This window comes from Erpetoichthys calabaricus, chromosome 6 (assembly GCF_900747795.2).
Source record: "Erpetoichthys calabaricus chromosome 6, fErpCal1.3, whole genome shotgun sequence".
Lineage (NCBI taxonomy): Eukaryota > Metazoa > Chordata > Cladistia > Polypteriformes > Polypteridae > Erpetoichthys > Erpetoichthys calabaricus.
The window spans coordinates 120696847-120710727 of NC_041399.2; the positions used below are offsets into that span (position 1 = coordinate 120696847).

Below are 13881 nucleotides of genomic sequence, written 5' to 3' on the forward strand. Positions count from 1 at the left end.
GAGTGTTGTATTCACTAAAAAAACTATGAAAAAAGTTTTTTGTGGTAAGGAAAAATGAAATTAGTTAATGTCTGGACCTTTTTGCTAAGTTTATTTGGATTTTCAATTTTGTTTTGTAAATTGAACATAAGTTTGACTGCTTTTCTTGAATTTCCTGATTCCTTCTTGTCCTATCATAATTCTTCTGTCTTCTTTTGAGATGTGCTTTCTCCTGGTCATTTTTTTCCTCCTATTCTCTGTTTACTCTCCAAGTGTAAATAATATAATGGTGCTCTGTGTTTTTTTTTAATGTGTGGTGGCCAGAAGAGAGTACTCCCATTGTTACTTTTACTCTCTCCTGAGCAAAAGTACAGTTCACGCATAAACGTTTGAGTGAATCCACTGATCACATGGGGTACTTGCCATTTATCTTAACTCTTTTGTCATTAGCCAATTAACATAAGACGAAATGGCTGAAGACAGCATCTTCTTTTTGACTTTCTCTAGTAAAAATAGCTGCAATATCAAAAGTTATTAGCAGTTGCCCTTGCAAGTGTAACTTCTTTTATGGAAGAGATTTATCTTTTTAAACTTTTGACTGTTCTTTTGCACATGTGTTCTTCTTTCTTTCTCAGAAATTACAGTATACATTCATAAAGCCCTTTCAAAAAAGTTTTGTCTGTTTATGACTAGGTCTCTGTGCTTACTTCATACAGTTATTTATCACCTTTTAAAATAAATAATATAGTAGCTTTCTAAAGTCTTTATCCATGCAGTTATTCTGCATGTGGAGCACACAAGGCAAGTGACTTTTGTACTGTTTATACAGTTCTAATACCAGCAATTTTCATACCATGAATTACAGTGTACAGCATTTTCAGGTGTTTTGAAAGTTATCACTAAACAGTGTCTTGTTAATGGTCCAGACTGCCTGCTTTATTCTGTCATCTTCTTCTCCCACTCTACTTCTCCACTTCCTTTTCTCTTTTCATATGCCTCCTGTTAATGATAGGATCCAGTTCAAAACTTTGACTCAAACTCATAGATTGCAGTTCTGTCCATCTCTACCTCCTGTTACCTCAGTTTTTTTTTACTCTTAATATCAAATGTAACTACAGATATATTTGATTATGCTTTGTGTAAGCCCAATTATAAAAAGAAATAAAACAGACAAAATAATAACAACAATAAAAACATTACAGTGATTAGAGTGAAGTCAGCTTTTGGTACAATATATTACTATGCAGATAATTTATAGTAAAAAATAATACACAAAAATTACTGGATATCTTAATGATTTTGCTTACTCATGTCTCTTCTGAAACACTCAGAAACTGCAGTATTTATGTGAGAAATACATGTGGTGAGATATTAATTCTATGGGTTAAAATATTTTAATGTTTGATTACATCAATATTTTAATGTGCCTGTTTAGGCTTAACTCATGTTCTGTGCATACAATATTAATGAAAAAGGTTTGTATATTCTTCACTTCTAAAATGTATTTATATAATTAAGTTTAATAAATGTGTTGGTGAACATGTATCTAAATTTTTTCTAACAGTTTATTACTTTTAATTGGAAGACTGGGATAGGACATCAGAACTTTGATCTTGATGTTTACTTTTATCTCATGTTAGTGTCTTCACATTGATTGGGTCTTTTGACAACTTTGGCTTGTGGAGGCCAAGGCGCAGATTTGGTGTCATATAATAATAATATGTGTACTAAGTAACAATTTGGAATAGTCATTTGCCTTAATTCATTATTAACACTTTTCATTTTTAACACTTTTATGCATATTGTTACATCTATTGTTATGTTAGTAGTTACATGTACTTTAATTAGATATATCTATTTTGTTTTAATATTATGGATTAACATTTATAATCAAATATTTATTGTACAATTTTATTTTTAATTCATTCATCCAGGAACATACAGTATTTGGATATTTATTAATACAGTATGAGCACAATTTTTAGCACTGTATTTATTATTAGATTTTAACCTTTGCAATATAAACTACACTGCAATATTTAAAGACATATTTCTGTACTAGCAGAGAAGTATACTTTATATTATATACTTATTTCAGCTTTGGGAGTGTTCTGCTATAGTGAAGATTCTTTGAAAGAAGTGTTATTATCTTCTTTGGCCTCCTGTGTCCACAGATGAGACTTCCTATGAAGCAGGGGTCAAAGTTCAGATCCACAGCCAAGATGAGCCTCCCTTCATAGACCAGCTGGGATTTGGTGTAGCTCCTGGTTTTCAAACATTTGTGTCATGCCAACAACAACGGGTATTTAAATCATGGAATGCTTCTTTCATAACTCTGCTTCTGTGACTCCACAGCATCTACAGGCTCTGCAATAATTTGTAGTTTGTAAATTGTCATTTAAACAGATGTACAGATTGTTGAAAATGAAAAAGCAGAACACTAATCAATAAGAGGAAAAAAACTGAAAAGCATCCAGGACAGATAAATATATATATAAATATATATATATATATTTTGGTTAGATCAGGAAAATACACTACAAAGTGAGGAATAATTGCACACATTTTAGGAAACTTAATCTTCAGCAGGACACAGGTATTAGTGTAATGTAAAAGGCATTGTCTACTTATAAACTACTTTACTGTTACAGGGAGTAGAATTTAGTAGAAATTCCAAAAATTCAATATAGAAAGTGTGTATTATCTTAAACAATAACTACAACAAAACTTGTCTTGTAATTAATTACTAACTAATTACAAAAAATAAAATAATCAGATGTAATTAAAAATGTATTTAATAATAAATAAAGCAAAACTGCATAAGCATACCAAGAGAAAAGAGGCAAAGAAAAAAAGTATGTTTCGATTAGTAAATCTCCATTAGGCCAAGTCAAGCTAAGCCAAGTTAATATACAGGAAACATTTCTTCCAAATTGGGTCTTTTCTAGAGCAAATAACCATGCTATACATTTATTTAATAACATAAGCTTTTTGTCAGACAATACATTTAGAGATTAACTATTTTTTTCATAAATCACATCTAAACATACATATTGTGGCACAATTGGTGTTAACTGTACTATCTCAACTCAATGACTATATAAAATCAATAATGGATATTGACTATACATGCAATGTGGAAAGAACAAGGATTTCCTGGAAAGGCAGAAAAAAATTTGAAGGAGTTAATGGTTTTGGAGGTAAAGTGAACTGAGTTTAGGATGCAAAAGATGATTGCTCTTATTTGAAACAGATAATGTAATTTTTTCTCTCTAAAGATTTTAGTTCCTTTTAATAATTCATTTGTTGTTCACCAACTCAAGGTGAAGATTTACATATACAGGGATATACCATAAAAATGTATTGATTATTAAAACCGTTTAATAGTAGATTAATATATTTAACTGTTGAAACAAAATCAGTCAAATCCATTTACAATAGGACCAGTCCCAAAAAATTAATTAATTAATTAATTAAAAAGGGGGGAAAATCAAAACATGCAGTGTATTAGTGTCAAAATTTACTTCATTATAATATTATATTGGACTTTATTTTTACATTTTAACAGATTCAGAGATGATATAAATGTTAAATAGTTATGTAGGCTTAAAATGAATTGTCTCTTTGAACACTAAATTGTCAAGAAACACTGTATAAATGTTAAAATGTATACTTAGTTATTAAAGAAGGAATTAATTCAAATTTAACCATTACAAACAACTAATTTGAAAATTTTCCTTTCAAAAAATTTCCTATTTTATATTGATCCCTGGTGCATCATTCCAATATATGTTATATTAAGAATAGTGTTAGATACAATGTAGAATATTTCAAAACATAGAATATATGAACAGTGAATCTAGATAGATAGATAGATAGATAGATACTTTATTAATCCCAATGGGAAATTCACATTCTTCAGCAGCAGCATACTGATACAATAAATAATATTAAGTTAAAAATAGAAAAATAAAAGTAGAAAAGTACACATACATATACAGTCATATCTAGTGTGTCTTGATGAGTAAGTTAATGGAGAGCCCTTAATTGCTGTGGTAAAAATGAATTCTTTGCAATCATGATAAAATTATAAATGCAAACAAGATGTGGTTTGGTTGTTACAAGTATTTATAATTCACTTCAAAACACATTTCCAATAAATAACCATATTGTACTTATGTTTCCAGATATTATAATTTTTTCTAACAATACAGTCAAACAAAATAAAATAGTTTTATGTACTTATTTGTTACGGCTCATAAAAATGCCTTATTATAAATTAAAATTGTTTACAAATGATTGCAGTGAATTTAACAGATGCAAAATCCCTTTACTAGGAAGTGATGGAAGTTGCTTGAATTTTGGATCTGGTACAAATATGACTGAGTGGAGAATAAAAAACTATTTAAGTAGGCTTATGGACAAGTGTGATTCTTAAAAAATACATTGTTCAGTGTTTTTCCCTCATTAACACTGGTATTCAACAAGGGAAAAATGGGATTCTAAACAAAATCCCTTGTCTTTTATTTGTAATTTATTTTATCCTCAAAATGACTTCAAGAGTAACCATTGCTGCTTACCTGAAATAAAGTTGAAAGTCATTTAATGTTAGATTTTATTCATGCAAAAGAAAAACACAACATAGAGAGCAGGGTTGACAGAAAAAGGCCATAACAATAAAAAAATAGGAAATAACAAACCTAGTGCCTATTTGGGCCTGCCTATAAACACCTGTATGATTCCCTTACTAACTCTTGGGAGTAGATGGCCAACTTACCTGTGGGAACCTCTTTGCCGTTACTCCTCAGGCATAAATATACTTACAGGTTCAATTCTGGTCTACATGGAAATACTTCCAGATGTGCAGATGGCCTGTTCATGCTAAGGGGCACTAGGTCACAGCTCCCATTAACAGAGTCTACTGTCCATTACAACACCCTGTGTGTTTGTTCAACACAAATAATTGGATCCTCTGAATAATGCAGGTGCAACTGCCATGTCTAACAGGGGTTAATCTCACAAAATATGTACTGTACTGTATATATGAAAGAACAACTATTCAAAAGTAAATAAATAGAACTATTCAGATATTTGTATATACAAATAATTTATAATTTGGTATGTTCAGAAAAGAAATGTTTACCTAGCACCCAGTCTTCATAATTAAAAAGAACAAAACATAATGTTAACATCGTAAACGCACATAGTACCAGTCAAAAGTTTTAGAACACCTCAGTTTTTCCAGCTTTTCTTCAAATTTAATCAGTTAAAACACAATGAATGACCCACAATGGTGTAAATGTAAGCAGTAAACAGCCAGAGGTTTAAATATAAAGTTTAGGTTAGCAAAATCTGTAAAAAAAGGAAATGTCAGAATATTAAAAAAGGGCCTTCTTCAGGGAGCAACTAATAGGTTACAACTGACAGATGTTCTTCAGCAATTATAATAATTTAAGCCTTGCAAGTTGCGCACACACACACATGCACACATACTCTGTACATATCTTTTATTTATTTTTATATTATAATGCAATTTATTTAAAACAAAGACTCAAATTTCAGTCTTTCCTACTACCGGGTGAATCAATGCTCTTAGCAATTTCAAGGGAAAAATATATTATGACAGAACATTTCTTAGTTTGGACTTAAAGCATTATGTATTGTCTTTATTTTATCCTGCTACAAAATCTACTTTATAAATTCTCCTGCACTCCATATTTTCCTTTAGATTTAACTGAATGTCATCATGACATAGTGAATAGTGCTGCTGCCTTACAGCTCCAATGCCTAAGTTTAGTTGCTGTCTTTTTCATCTATATGGAGTTTCCTTTTTCTCCGCATATTTTTCTTCCTTCCAGTTTCTAAATGTGTACAGGTTAGTCTAAACTAGGTTAGTCTAAATTGGTGCTGTGTGACTGCATCCTGTCATAGATTAACATTCAATCCACTTTTGTTTAGTAACTTGTGCAGCAAGCATCCATTCTCTTCCCCTCCTTGATCTACTGAATTCTTAAAGGAATTAATATTTAAGAAGCCTGAAATTAGCCATGATTATGAGAAGTTAACCAACAAATAGCGCAATCAAATCCAATATCATTCAATGATTGCATTTCCACTTAGCATTAAAATTACATATTATGTAGTTTTTTGTTGAATAAAGGCACATTATTAACCATAACATCTGTTGATAGAAGATTAATTTCCTAATTGAATTTACTTTTATTATGGTATTTTCATTACGTATGTTCTTTTTTTGTTTTATTTTTATATTATTTTTTTCAAAATGTTTACAATTGCAATAACATTCTTAAACATGCATAATTCAGGGCTTTTTGTAATTGGCAGCCAAGACAACACCAAATAACTGTTAAATATACAATACCAGGAAAATTGGCACTGTGTATTATTTGATTGCTTCTTTGGGTAAAATTTAGAGGAAACTATGTTCTTGTGATTATCTCAGGAGTTTGAAACTCACATCATCTGCATTATTCTAGCTGCCTGTATCTCTGTCACTTGTATTGTTTCATGTTAGGTTTTGTGATGGGGTTCACTATAAAAGAAAAAATACAAGATAACAACTGAGTAAGATTTTGCCAAAAACTTTAATTTTTTAATTTCTTTTAGGTATTGTACTATGAAAACTTTGTAAGATTTGTTTTGTTACTCTTTATGGAAGGCATTATATAAAAGTAATTTTGAGTGAGTGTGATTATTTAAACTGCATCTCTGATGCTATAATTGGTGCCACTCATTAAACTGCAATATGCGTGAATGTTTTTTTAAGTAAACTATGCACTTCATGATTATTTATTTGTCATAAATCATTTACAGTATAAGACAAGAGACTTAGGTGTGTTCAGATCTGGATTTTTGTTTAAATATTTGACGTATACATCATGTATATTCTTATAATATCTGTAATGAGATTTTTATTTTGAGTTCAATAAATAAAAACAACAGTCAACAATTATGAAAAAAAAAAAAAACAGTAGTGACAGTAGGCAACAACCACTAAGCCCAAACTCCCAATATCACTCTGCAAAAAGGGTCCCTATAGGATCAAAAGTTGCTGATGCCTGTGTAGACCAGTGACAAAGGCCTAAAAGACACAGCAAGCCCCAGAAAAGAAAGAAGAATCAGAAAAGGGAAGAAGTAAGGATTAAGATTTGTGGCATGATGCAGATCCTTAGTCATTCAACTCCCAATAAAATGTACAGCAAATTACCATTTCTATATATTAAAGTCAGATTATCCATTTTTCTGCGACACTGAATGTTCAAGTAGGATTAGATTAAAGAAAAATGATATCCAGGAGATAACAGAGAGTGAGTCAGGAAATTTCCTGCAAGAGGGTAAAATTAGTTTAGTAGAAATGGTGCCCAGACAGAATACCCTCTTCTGGATAGAAGTCAGAGTAAGTGAAATGTGAAGAAACATATCAGGTAAAAGGATAGTATTAACAGAGAGAATAGAGGACAGAAAAATTAAAACATCAGTCGAGAAAGCTTAGACTGGAGGACAATCCCAAAAGATATGGAGAAAAGTTTCAGAGACATTAAAAGGACCAAGTAATTGAATGGGTTCAGCAGCCAAATGCAAAGCATAAGTATATGAGGACTAAAGTAAAGACAGTGTACATTTTTAAACTGAGTTTGCTGGTATTGGGGTTTTTTATATGATGCAGAGATATTGTTAAGTATAACATTCCATGAGATGGAGGAGAAGAAGGCAATCATGCTTGCCTGACTGAATATAATGGTGGAAGTCTAGTACATACCAGACAGAGACTTGCATACAGGGGTACCACTGGTTTAGATTTTGGAGATAAAAAGCATGAAAAATTATAAAGAGGGTGAGAAGGGAATGCAGAGGATATTGTGACTCTTTTTAATTTAAGGACTGAACTGATCTGAAGATAGAAAAAGAAGGAAGGTGGAATGGAAAACAGAGACCTAGGTAATTGGACCTTTGAAAACTGTAAGAATACCAGAAAATATCAAAAGGGTGGCACACTCTGTAAAGCGGAGCCCTTGACAATTTAGCAGGATGTCAGTCAGTAGGATTTAACAATTCAAACTAGACTGTTCACCAAATTATTTATTCAGATTTATCCTGTCACCCATACAGAATACAAATAACAAACACAAATTTGTTAGTAATAATTTAGCAGTGTGACTCAATCAACTTTTTAAGCAGTTAAAATTGTTAAATTAAAACCGAAATGTTGAACCATTGTAAACTCAGAAAAATGAATTGTTAAAAATAGTTATTTAAGACAAAGAAAATAAACAGAATCAAGAATTTATTTTTACCACCTTATTTGTTATCTGATGTAATAAGTCAAGCGAGTAAGTTAATTGACCATTTGTACTGTACTTTAAAAAATCAAGACCTCCTCAAACCGCACCTGTTATAAAGAATTCATTTTTTTTCAGCGTTACTAAAGCTTACATTAGGTATTAACACTGACAGTGAAACACTTGAGGAATCTATTCCTTGTTTTGAATGATAAGTATTGTTTTATTAACAATATGCTTGTTTTGCGCTTTTCTCTTTTAATTTTATGTGAAGACTATGCTTGAATAGAAGAAAAATGTTCACTATTTTTTTATTATGTGGCAATTGTTATTTGTTTATGCATGGCTCTGCTCTCATCATGATAATAATATTTCTCTTGAGTCTCAGTATAATACTGATGTTCTTAATTCGGTCCTTGGATTGTTAAATGTAAAAGCTTCTGGCTTAAAGTATAAGGACATTTATTTCTCCTCATCCACCAACACTAATGTGACACTACTGTCAGTGATGGCTGAGTTGTGCTAGTTATTGTGGGATGATTTAGTGGTGAGCATTTATTTTTTACTGCTGTTTTCAAACTATTCATTTAAAATGAATAAGTAAATAGGCTAAATTATTCAGTCTTTTGAATTATTTGAACTTAAAGTACTTACTCCTTTTCACTCAACCTACATGTGTAAAACTGCATTTTCTGCTCTTACTGCTTTAAAAACAAAATAAAAAAAAAATTGCAAGTAGAACCAGTTTTGAGACTGTCTTTACTCTTTATGAAGTTTAATATTGAAAACCTAGTGAGAAAAATGCAACCACAAGGCTCCTATTAAGTATTTTGAGATTCTAAGCATTGAATTGTATGAATATATAGTCATGTCATCTGGCAACCAATTAAAAACTTGTGTTAGAACATTACAGTATATAAGAATCAAGATGAGAACAGGTCATTCAGCCCAAAAAAGCTTGCCAGTCCTCTGTACTTAATTCTCCCAAAATAACATCAAGTCTAGTTTTGAAGATCCCTAAAGTTCTACTGTCTGCTACACTACTTGGTAACTTATGCTATGTGTCAATGTCTCTCTGTATGAAGAAATGTGAAATTTACTCTTAACAAGTTTATAACTGTGTCCCCGGTTCATGATAAACTCATTTTAAAGTAACAATCTTGACACACTGCTCTAATTCTCTTCATAATTTTAAACACTTCATTCATGTCACCATCTCTTTTTGCTTAAACTAAAAAAAAGCTCTGCTTTCCTCATAACTCATCCCCTGCAGCCCCTGAATCAGATTAGTTGCTCTTCGCTGGAATTTTTCTAGCACTGATATGTCTTTTTTGTAGCCTGAAGTCTATCCAGTTCATTATAAAGCTTCAGCATAACCTCCTTTGACTTGTACTCTAGACATCATGCTATATAATCTAACATTCTGTTTGTCTCTTTAATTAGCCTCTGAAAACTGTCTGGAAGTTAATAGCGATGAGTCCACTATGACTCCAAAATCCTTCTCATAAGGCCGGATTTATACTTCACGCGATGCATGCTGCAGCGGATGCTTCTGCTATGTAAGCGTTGTACTGTTTATACTTGTGCGCGTACTTTACGTAAATCTGGAGGAATCCACCAGTTGGCAGTGTGAGATATTATCACGGGGAGAACAGGTTCAGCTTCGCTCTGTTGTGAATTGCCTGGAACACCCATTAAACTCTGATGACACCTTACCACAATATCTCTGAAAAGGATGTTTAATAATTAAATCCATCAGTCCAGAGATTTGTCCATTTCAGCTAGTATTGGGCATGTGGCTGAAACAACCCCTGGACAAGGCATCAGCTCATTGCAAGGTGAATACAAGAAGACACATACACGCTGGCATCATTTTAGTGTAACCAAATCTGCATATTTTTGGAAGGAAACTGGAGCACACTGTGGAAACCCAGCAGGAAAACATGCAAACTCCAGGCAGGGAATACCAGCGATGTGACTCCCTGCAAGACAGCAGAGCTAACGCTCCGCCACCGTGTCACCCCTATGTGTCATTATTAACAGTATTCATTATTTAAACGAAATTACCGATTTATCTGTAAAATGTAACATACATACATCAATGCATTTCATCATGAAAGTGATATCAAGTATAAATCTAAGGATTCTAAATGTGCAGAGAGTTGGAATATCATACATTTAATGTACTCAGTGTGGCAATCTATTGCTGTTTGCTGCTGCTGTCAGTACCGGAGGAAGCCCTAGAAAAAAAGACAGCACAGAAGTCGGTATGTGAGACTTAAAATGTATCGGGTCATTACGATCAGGAATATGCAACACTTGAATATAAAAGCACCACGAATGCATCTGTATGTCAGCATTTTGCTTCACCACTTCGAACCATTCATCAAACATCGAAGCGCGCACACCGATCTTGTAGGATCCGCAAAGCGGCTTTCTGTCACATGTAGACAGTAACCAGAGACCCTGACGTCACATTCCAACTTTTAGCACACTGCGCCCCCCGACTTTTTGCTGGTACTGCAACTCGCGTACGCATCGCGTTAATTTCTGAGGACCTGCTCAGAGGATGTATCAATTGAACGCTGGGAACGCATGGCAGCCATGATGCTGGCACATACGCGTTCTGAGTGTGAGGTATAAATGAACCCTAAGGTGTACTTTCAATTTTCAGACCACCCATTGTGTTTTCAAACCTAAAAGTTTTACTTCTTACATGTAACACTTTATATTAACTTACATTAAATTTCATCTGCCACTTCTTTTAGTTTGTACCTTATTAAATATTAAATATTGTCAAGTCAATATTGTTTCTTATATACCACTTTGATCATATCCTTTTGTTGCTTCGTCATAGAATTTCAGCATGTTAATAAAACATGTCCTCCCACTTCTGAACCAATGCTGACTGTCCAGTAAAACCCCTATACTTTTCATGTGGTGCTCAATCTTTTCCTTAATAATTCCTTCCATTAATTTACCTCCGATGCACATTAAGCTTACTGGTTATTTTGGTATTTTGTTGTTTATTGGTATTGTCCCTTCTGATCTTCCTCGCATTGAGGGTTGATTCACACACATGAATAGTGCTACACAAGAATAGTAAATAGCACAAGAGTATGCAAAATTCTGTAAGGGATCATCTGTATCTGATATATCTGTCCTGCGCCCTGGAGATCAGTGAAGGCAGCTTTGAAACTTACTCAGGTCTTTTGTTACACAATGCCCATTCACAAATGACGTCACAGTTTACTGTTCACAAAAAATCGTCACCATATGCTTAACTGTTACTAGAACTAAAATGCTGTCACTGGCAAATGATGAACAACTGTCACTAACATTATAAATTACTTTTTTGTTCATGTGATTTTCATTACAACAGCCTGTAAATGCAGTCTTAAAACCTCCCTCTTTCACTAACTGCAATTCATTGGAGACACATAAACCTGAGGATAACTTGGTGAATGCAACTAACAGTAGAAGAAATATTTCTTTTGAAAAACCAACAGCAAATATTTTTTCATACATTGTTTTCATACAGTGCTCTGGGCTGTGCAGCAGTTTATGCCATGCCTATCACCTTTTGTTGAATGGAAAAATTCTGCCATCAGATTGGACAACTCAGCACAGACTCTACTATAGAATACCCAAGAGGGGTTGGGTGGCTAGCTAACCCAGGTCTCCAGGATTATGACAGTGTCTGATTTCCATTTTACCTGAGAACTAATGCTATACAAAAATTAATGGAATTGAATCAAACTGTGGGGGTACATCTATAATATGTAGAAGACGGGAGTGGGTAAAACATGTTTTGATTCAGAGTACACTTGTGAGGTTGTGAATAAAACCTTTTTTGCTTATCCGCAAAAATGCAATGTCATCAACCAAGTCTGAGTTAATATTATTGAAATCTTCATGATTTAAGACAAGCATATCACAAAATTATTTAGTAGGCAGTAAAAATGTGTTGAACTGCCAATTATCTGCTCAGGGAGACAGCTTTGAGGAGTTGATTTCCATCATCCTGCAGTTTCTCATCCAGCGTAAGGACTTGTTTATACCTACCACGTAAAGCCAGCGTGCACACTACAAGGCAAAGCATATGTGCACTCAGTGACCTAACACATATTTATACTCATGGCATACCCTTCGATCAATGGATTGGCAGTCACCTATCCAGTAGTTTACAGTTAGTGTCACATTACAGTCAGTGTCACAATAACTGCCGCTCTGTCATTTTTGGCCTGGGGATGCTGCAAGTGGTGGCTGGAGGGGGGCGATTTCGCTGCTCGTGTAGTGTACTGTCCCTCGGGCGGCTCCCGGCGGCAAGCAGTGGCTCGTGGTCCATAGTCACGGGGGCCACAGCTATCGCTCGTGTGCAGGATGATGGTTCGCTGCCCGCCCACTAAGCTGACTGGACGCAGGCTGGATGGAGCGGAGGTGGGCGTTTCACTGCCCACCCAGCACACATGGCTGGTAATGCTGCAAGTGGTGACCCGGTTGTGGCTGAACGGGGCGGTGGGGGTAGCATTGTAGTGTGCCTCAGATGGCTGCCTGTTGAATTGGGGTTGGGCGATTCACTACTCGCCTTTGGCTACACCGTGTTTGTTCTACAGCATACTGTAGTGGAGGTGACTGTGAGGTGGGCTGGTGATGAACCACCTCTCGCCGCCCCCATTCATTCTAAATAGCAAGTCTGCTTGTACTGTTACGAACATAGCAGGAAGTTGTCTCTTGTCAGTACATCAGACGTGTTGATGACTAGTGCCTTCCTGCTGTGATAATGTGTACAGTGCTGTGCAGAAGAGCTCATCTTAACCTTTTGTCTTCACCCTTCAAGAAAGTCTCTAAAACACAAATCTGATGCAAGTGCTGGTGATACAGTAAAGAAGAGAAAAACCATCACCATTGAAAATAAAGTAGAAATAATAAAAAGGTCAGAGAGAGGTGAAACTCCATCATTCATTGGCAGAGCACTTGGTTACAGTCGGTCAAAAATAGCATTTATTAAAATAATGTACCTGTTCCGACTTACATACAAATTCAACTTAAGTACAAACCTACAGTCCCTATCTCGTACGTAACCTGGGGACTGCCTGTATAGCAAACCAAGTGTGCTTTTATTCAAGAATATAACTGAAGAAAAAGAAATCAGGTTAGGGTATGATGCTGACACGACCGCTTGGCAGGTGCAGAGGTAAGAACTGCTGACTCATAACCAAGAGGTTCCAGGTTCGATTCTGGGACATTCCTAGGTTTACCATTCTGAGTAGTGAGCTGCTTTTATTGTTACTATTATAGAATAAAAATATACATTTGATTTGAGTCTGTAACAGTCAGTGAAAATTTATGGTACTTGTAAAGGTTAGTGTTTTTTTTTCAGTATTATTCTCTCAGTCACATTCATGCACCCCCCGATCTGATACTGCTGTTTTCAAATGAAGTCATGCTATAACAGAGGTGAACTCAGATGAGGATGAGGGTTCTACATCGGAGAAAGAGAACAGAAGCCCTCCCCGCAAGAAACATCCAGTCACACATAAGAACAACGTAGCTGCACCAGGCGTAAAGGCAAAAGATGGCACAGTTTGGATGCAGCAAG

At 34.4% G+C, this 13881-nt stretch overlaps 1 protein-coding gene across 6 annotated transcripts in view; it reads left to right on the top strand.

Annotated features, from left to right (window-relative positions):
* The window catches only part of asic1c (acid-sensing (proton-gated) ion channel 1c), a 1328607-nt gene that overhangs the window by 1107928 nt on the left and 206798 nt on the right, over positions 1-13881 (top strand). For 4 of the 6 annotated variants that reach the window (XM_051928824.1, XM_028803265.2, XM_051928825.1 and 1 more), the window contains exon 3: positions 2154-2281. The exons of the other annotated variants lie outside the window; for them this stretch is intronic. In XM_051928824.1, coding sequence (XP_051784784.1) covers positions 2154-2281 — 128 coding nt within the window. The remainder of the gene's footprint in view (positions 1-2153; positions 2282-13881) is intronic. 6 annotated transcript variants of the gene reach the window in all.